The 6,943-nt window shown below is 37.3% G+C and overlaps 1 protein-coding gene across 1 annotated transcript; it reads left to right on the plus strand.

Moving 5' to 3' along the window:
* The first annotated feature begins 903 nt into the window (after nt 1–903).
* Nucleotides 904–5,590, plus strand: LOC108790192 (gamma-crystallin 1-like). Its single transcript, XM_018560403.1, has 3 exons — nt 904–912; nt 2,939–3,181; nt 5,315–5,590. The coding sequence occupies exons 1-3, from the start codon at nt 904–906 to the stop codon at nt 5,588–5,590; spliced, it is 528 nt and encodes a 175-aa protein (XP_018415905.1).
* Nucleotides 5,591–6,943: the final 1,353 nt, after the last annotated feature.

Here is a 6,943-nt window from a genome sequence, read left to right on the forward strand (position 1 = left end):
ATCAATTTAACTCCATTAACTATTTTAGATAATCAAAAAAATGTTCAGAAAACACTTTTTTTAAATGAGATTCTATTGGTTTATTGCCAGTGAAACAGCAGTGTTTCTCTCCTTGGCGGCCAGGAGCAGGAGACTCCCGGAGCGCCAGGGAGAGTTAGCTGTTTGGAGATCAGTGTCCCTGGTTAGCTGTTAACCAGGGACGCTGATCTCTCTGCAAGTGGCCTGGGGCCAGCCGTAAGATCACGACTGCGCCCGCCCAGCTGTCAGAAGCAGGCTGTCGGCCGGCCAATGGTCGGCCGCTCAACCAGCTTCGGCTTTCAGCACGAGGCATATGCATTCGGCTCGACTGAGCAGCTCGGCCACATTTGGGAGCTGTACGGGTTATAGTGAATAGCCCGTACAGCAGCCCTTCGGTTCTACTGAACCGAAGGGGCCCTGGGGCCGAAGCTAGCCGAAGGATCGGCCGAAGCTAAGGCTAGATCTTTCGGCAGCTTCGTGAATAGACCCCTAAGCATCTAAAGAAAGGCAAAATGCATTAGCTCTACAAAAGTTTTAATATATTTTTTGAGGCTACAGAAGACCCAATTTCTCAGGTTGTTAATATTAAGTAGTTCATGAAACAACCACATTAAAAAAATAGTTGTTTATAAAACAACTACCTGATAAACAAAAGCTGTTTGAGCATTCACTCTATTCAGTTTAAATAGTATTGCAGAGGAAATAAAACAAGTTGCCTGAGTTGGTGATTTTGTTGTGTTTCAGTCCTATGATGAGAACAGTGCTGACTCTGTCAATTCGATCTACATTCTATTTAATTAAGCCATTGTTATGCAAAGTATACTGTTAGTAACAACTATAAATTAACTGTTCATTTCTCTACATGCCACCACATTATAATCCAAGATGGGAAAGGTAACTGTGTGTGTGCATATTTATGTATACTTTTCTGCAAATACCCCAAAAAATATTATTTATTACTGTTACTGGTTTTTTTTTAGTCATTTAACTGTATATTTTTAAAACCTTTATATTTTTATTATACAAATGGTTACATTTATAAACAAGTGTAAAGTCATGGTGTGCAGCAACTATTCAGAAGTCAGCTATCAGACTAAAGCTGGCCATATACTGATAGATTTTCATATGAATGTTCATATTAAAAATCTAATCAGAACATTGCATTGAACGGTGCTTCCTGGACAAAAAGAGATTAATTGGTATAATTTTATTAGTTTGAGAAAACAATTTCCATTTTGAGCATTTGATTTTGTTCATCACTATTGTTGAAAACGATCATCAATTTAACTCCATTAACTATTTTAGATAATCAAAAAAATGTTCAGAAAACACTTTTTTTAAATGAGATTCTATTGGTTTATTGCCAGTGTAACTGAGCTTGATCCCAGATCTAGAGCACACCTAGATAACCCTTTGCCAACTACAGCAAACATAGTAAATACATAGGAATGTCATTTATTGTATATTTACGCAAGTGGGTGGTGTTAAGGCAGACCATTTATATAGCATTTTATTGCGATACAGCAGTGTACTTGTGTAAATGCTGCCTAAATGTTGTAGAATGCCCCAGCATTGCCTCCTAATGTAATGTGTATTGCTCATTAAAGTGGACTTTGTAATTCCAAACAAAGTCTGCTTTAGAAATCAGGACCCCTCCCTCATGACAAATCAATGAATGAAAGTCAGAACAAAACCCATGGGGAAAAAAGCTAGCAAATATACTTAACTTACTCCTGGCTTCCATGCTGTAGGGGGTAATGTCCCACTCCTTCCGGTGAGATCCTGAGGACTGCTGAGTATTCCAAATCACAAGAGATGACACTCCGTCACTGTGCAGGAGCAGCTTCCAGAGATATTCGGTGTGCTCAACATTCACGGGTTCCTACCAAAGCAGTGGGACGTCACCCTCACCTAAGCACTACGGACAAAACCAGGGACAGGTTAATTGTATTTATTAACTTTTTTCCCCTTTAGTTTATTTTTTAGCTGTGCTTTTTTGTGGGGAGGGGGTACTCAATTTATATTAAGAGGATATTTATATTTTAGTGCTATAAACTTCACAGACCTATGCACAATCATCTGTCAATACCCATGGCTGGTTTTTAACAAAACTAGAAAATGCCCAATGGAACGTTTATTACCTTCCCGCAATATTTGATAGACATGTGTTGCTTATAGAATTATAGCCCCAACGACACACAGTAATGAGCTACATTGCCAAGTACTGAGATATTCACCATGCACACTTTTATTCACACAGGCATATATGTCTATATGAGTAAAAGAACCATGCTTATTTACATTTAGGTTCCCACCAAGTGCATTGAGTTTGGTTTATCAGCTAGACCAATGCACCCTCAACACAAGCACACTGAGAGAACAATTGTGCTTCATTTTGTTCACACTATGCAAATGGGCTGGTACCCAATGCATAAAAATGCAGCTTGTCTACTGATTTCTTAATGCTGCTATAAAGGGCATAATTAGAGGCTGATAAGTAACATGTTCTGATACTTACAACTGCTTATTTTCAAAATACATTTAATTTTAGTGACTACATCACTGCATTAAATGTTTTCTTTATCTCTAATGGACAGCTTTAAAAACAAGAGCAAACTGCATTCTATGATCACAACTTTGTAGAGTTGTACCCAAAATGTCAGCAAATAGCCAAAGTGCTCATGCAATTTAGGGGGAGAAGCCCAATTTCATCAGAGATGCAAAGCCCACAGCATTAGACAATACAGGTAACATTCTGTGGTCTACCACCTCCCTTACAAGATGAAGAGGGTTGTAGCCTTCAAGACGTAGCCAGTTTCATCTATTTTTGTGGGCTTTTTACCCTATAACAAATTGGGGCTTCCCTCCAAGGTGTTACTGTTTCTTATATTTCTGAAAAAACATGTGAATCTGTTTTCAGATAATATTCTACGAGGACAGGAACTTCCAGGGCCGTTCCCATGATTGCATCACTGACAGTTCTGAACTAAACTCATACTTCAGTCGCTGCAACTCCATTCGTGTTGAGAATGGAAATTGGATGATTTATGAACGTCCCAACTACACCGGGCAGCAGTACTTTGTGAAGAAGGGAGATTATCCTGACTGTCAGCACTGGTCTGGTCTAAGTGATTCCATCAGGTCCTGCTGTTTAATCCCACAGGTAAAAGAAATGTGATTACAGTAAACACCTTTACTGGGAAATCTAAAATGAGGCAAAGTGAGGATGCGTTTTCTGCTAGCAATGTGGTCCATGTTGTCCTGTCTCTGGCCTCATAAATATAAATTGCAGCAATGAGTATTGTGTAACATTAACCAAATCTGCCTTTCCTGCAATCATCATAGGAAAGAAAAAAAGTGAATGCACTGTCAATAGCTCAATATGAGAAAGCTGGATAAAGACGTGCACATTATTGTTGCGAACTGCAGATCTACTTCTATTATCAGGCTGACCATTGCTGTTTTTAGTTTTCAACAGCAGCTTTTAAAATTCATATAAACAAGTAGTCTAGCTATATTCTGATGTTTTGGGATTTTTTTTCTATCACTACAAAGTATTTTATTGATGTAGAAGAAAATAAATTACAGTAAACCAAAAATACAAGGGCAAATAAGAGTCGAATGGTATACATCAAAGTAACATAGAATCGAGGTAAAGGCCTCACAGTACAGGTCATGGTACAACAAAGAGCAATGGACATGCCCTATTACATAATACGGTAAACTGGCGTGAAAAACAAATGGCAACAAGGTTTTTAGTATTACCGTATGGACATATAATCAAATGGCAGGCACATAAGGATAATACAAACAACACTGAGTTTAAATAAGTGGATATTGGTGGCAGGGCCCCTGAAGGTAGCAAAAGAAGCATATAGTCTGAGTGTGTAGTAGAGGTGGGCCATATAGGCACAAGAAGAGCAGAAGCTGTAAATGATGAGAGTGAAGATAAGACATAAAGGAAGAGTAGGAAAGCAAAACTGGATAAAGTAGAAACATAAAAGGGAAAGAAGAAGAGAAAAGGAAGAGAAATGAAAGGAAGAAAAAGGAAAAGAGAAACGGAAAAGGAAAAATGGAGTGGGAGCACCCTTGGTCCCCCGAATACTGACTCTGATATGAAAAATTAAACAAATACGAAATCAAGCAGAAAGTACACCAAGTAGATCATAGTTGGATCTCTTCAACCAGCCATAAGGAAATGGAGAACAAAGGAAAAATATAGGGGGCATTTGCCACAGTATGAGAACCCACAGGCTCAGGACATATCAGGAGACATCCTATAGGTTGCAGAATCCTTAAACAGCACCCATCTAGACCACATACACAAGTCATATTATCAATACTAAAGTTCTGGTAATTTTTTTTGCACTGTAATCCATAGAAATCCTGGGTAGCAATATTAAAGTACATATAAGTTACCAATTCACAAATATAATATTAGACATGCTCTTATCCCTAAGCAAAATTTAGCAAGGTAAACACAATTGCTCAGTCTAAACCTGACTGAGTGTTGTTCCTAGGGCATGATATTTAAAAGGCAATGAAGAGTGTTTCAACTTTTTGATGTCCAGTTAAAACTGACATTGTACTCCTAAGACTGAATTACTTGTGAATATTTTTGTGCTTCTTCTTTGGGGAAAAGACCCTTGTGGGGTCACAGTAAAATCTGGATAGAGCTACTCAAACCTTCTCCCTCTACTAAAAAGAATTTCCGTGTGGCTGCCTGTATCCACATTGGGGTGTTCCCTCACTTTCTGTTCTGCCTTCAACCACCTAAATTGACAGGAAGTAAGAAACAATCTCTCAAATAAGGTCAGAAACAGCAATAACAGCTCTTAATTTCTAATTATTATGGTATTTCCATTTGAGACATTGCTTCATTGTTTGATTACTCACAATAGGCACAATGATTTCAAAATCATTTGTTAAGGATCAGGATTGTAAAACTTATTTGGATTTTAGGAGTAATTATCTGGAAAAAATTGCAAATTGTTTTAGCCAGTGTAGACACATGCAAGAGAATTGCACCTAAAATTAATACTTTTATATATAAAACAATTTTGCTCATGAAATACATTAAAAGAAAATGTTATCCAAAACAATCTGTTTTATATATTATTTAAAACTAAAACAACCAGATTGTCAGACTGCACCATCCAAAAGTTGGAAAAGACAGTGAATTTAGTTGTACTTGTATTGGGCAGAAGGGCAACATTATAATTTATCAATGGCAGTCACTTATAAAATTCTTATTAAAAAAAAAAGCTAATTAATCCAATTCTGTTTTCTACTACAGCACTGTGGCTCCTACAGACTCAGGATCTATGAGAGAGAAGACTTCAGAGGTCAGATGAGGGAATTCACTGAAGATTGCCCCCATGTGAATGAAGAATTTAATTACCATGACATACACTCTTGCAATGTTCTTGAAGGACATTGGATCTTTTTTGAACAACCCAATTACAGGGGGCGCCAGTATCTCCTTAAAAGTGGGGAATACCGGAGATTTACTGATTGGGGAGCCATGAATGCCAGGGTTGGCTCATTTAGACGCATCTCTGATTTGTACTAAAATGGTGAAATTTTTTCATGTGCTTAAATTGATAACCATATACCTAATACATTCATTTTCCTTCATGTTTAATTTTGTGTATTCATTCGTTTCATTCGTACATTCAAATGTTTACGTAACATTGTTTGCATGTCAAAAGATGAGGGTACTCAAAAGAGAGTTATTACCTACAACCCTGGGCAGTATTCTGTTTTGCCCTGTAATAGCAATGATAGCAAAGATCTCTAGCAGCCTCGTGTAATGTGTCTCTAGTTTATGTCTCCTGAAGTATGTCTCCAACAACTTCTATAGCATGATCACAGTCCCTAAAAACTCCTTTAGCATGCAAGCAGTCTCTGACCATTTCTTGTAGCATGCCCATAGTCTCTGACCATGTCTTGTAGCAAGTTTGCAGTCTTTGACAGCTTTCTGCAGCATTGCATAATCTAAATATTATGTGGATCCTTCAAAAAAAAGTTCACCACCACTGGCCTACTGGATTCTAATATCTTTCTAGGTCTAAATCTTTACAGCTGAGATCCTGGTTCCTCCTGCATCACTATCACCATTGCCAGTGGCATACCTTGCTTAATTGATACCTGGGTGGATTGTTTTTTAATACCCTCTACACATAATTGAACACATTTTAAGCATGGGCAGAAAAAGCAACACAACACAAGGATAATAACAGCAAACTAAAAAAAAATACACAAGGGCTTAATAACAGCGCACACAGTGCACAGTACTGAAACATGGTAATAAAAGTGGTGTGCTATAAAATAAAATTCACGTGTTTCTTAAATACATACAACCCCAATTCCAAAAAACTTGCTGTGTAAAATCTGCATAAAAATAGAATACAATGATTTGCAAATCTCATAAACCCATATTTTATTCACAATGGAAAACAAAAAACATATCAAATATTTAAATCTAGAAAATGTACAATTGTACAAATGTACAATTTCAAGAAAAAATTAAGTAATTTTGAAATTGATGGCAGTAACACGTCACAAAAAATTTGGGACAGGGCCATGTTTACCACAGTGTAACATCCCCTATTTTACACAGCATCCCAACTTTTTTGGAATTGGGGTTGTATAAATATATAATACATATATTTATAGGCAATTCTGCCCAAACATGGACCACAAATGGGTAATTAGATATACAGGCAACAAATGGTCAAATGTTACAATAGAAGAGCAACAAATGGTCAAATGTTACAATAGGAGAGCAACAAATGGTCAAATGTTACAATATGAGAGCAACAAATGGTCAGCTGTGACAATACAGACAGTGGTCAATTTTGAGTATATATTGCCAAAAATTCCTCTTTCCACCTCCTAAAGTAGAAATTCCCCCCTCAATCCA

This window comes from Nanorana parkeri, unplaced genomic scaffold (assembly GCF_000935625.1).
Source record: "Nanorana parkeri isolate BGI_ZX_2015 unplaced genomic scaffold, ASM93562v1 scaffold453, whole genome shotgun sequence".
Classification (NCBI taxonomy): domain Eukaryota; kingdom Metazoa; phylum Chordata; class Amphibia; order Anura; family Dicroglossidae; genus Nanorana; species Nanorana parkeri.

Excerpts from the sequence above, each read along its gene's own strand:
- LOC108790192 (XM_018560403.1), top strand. Across the intron at positions 3,182-5,314 it reads CCTGCTGTTTAATCCCACAG|CACTGTGGCTCCTACAGACT; the intron begins GTAAAAGAAATG and ends TTTCTACTACAG.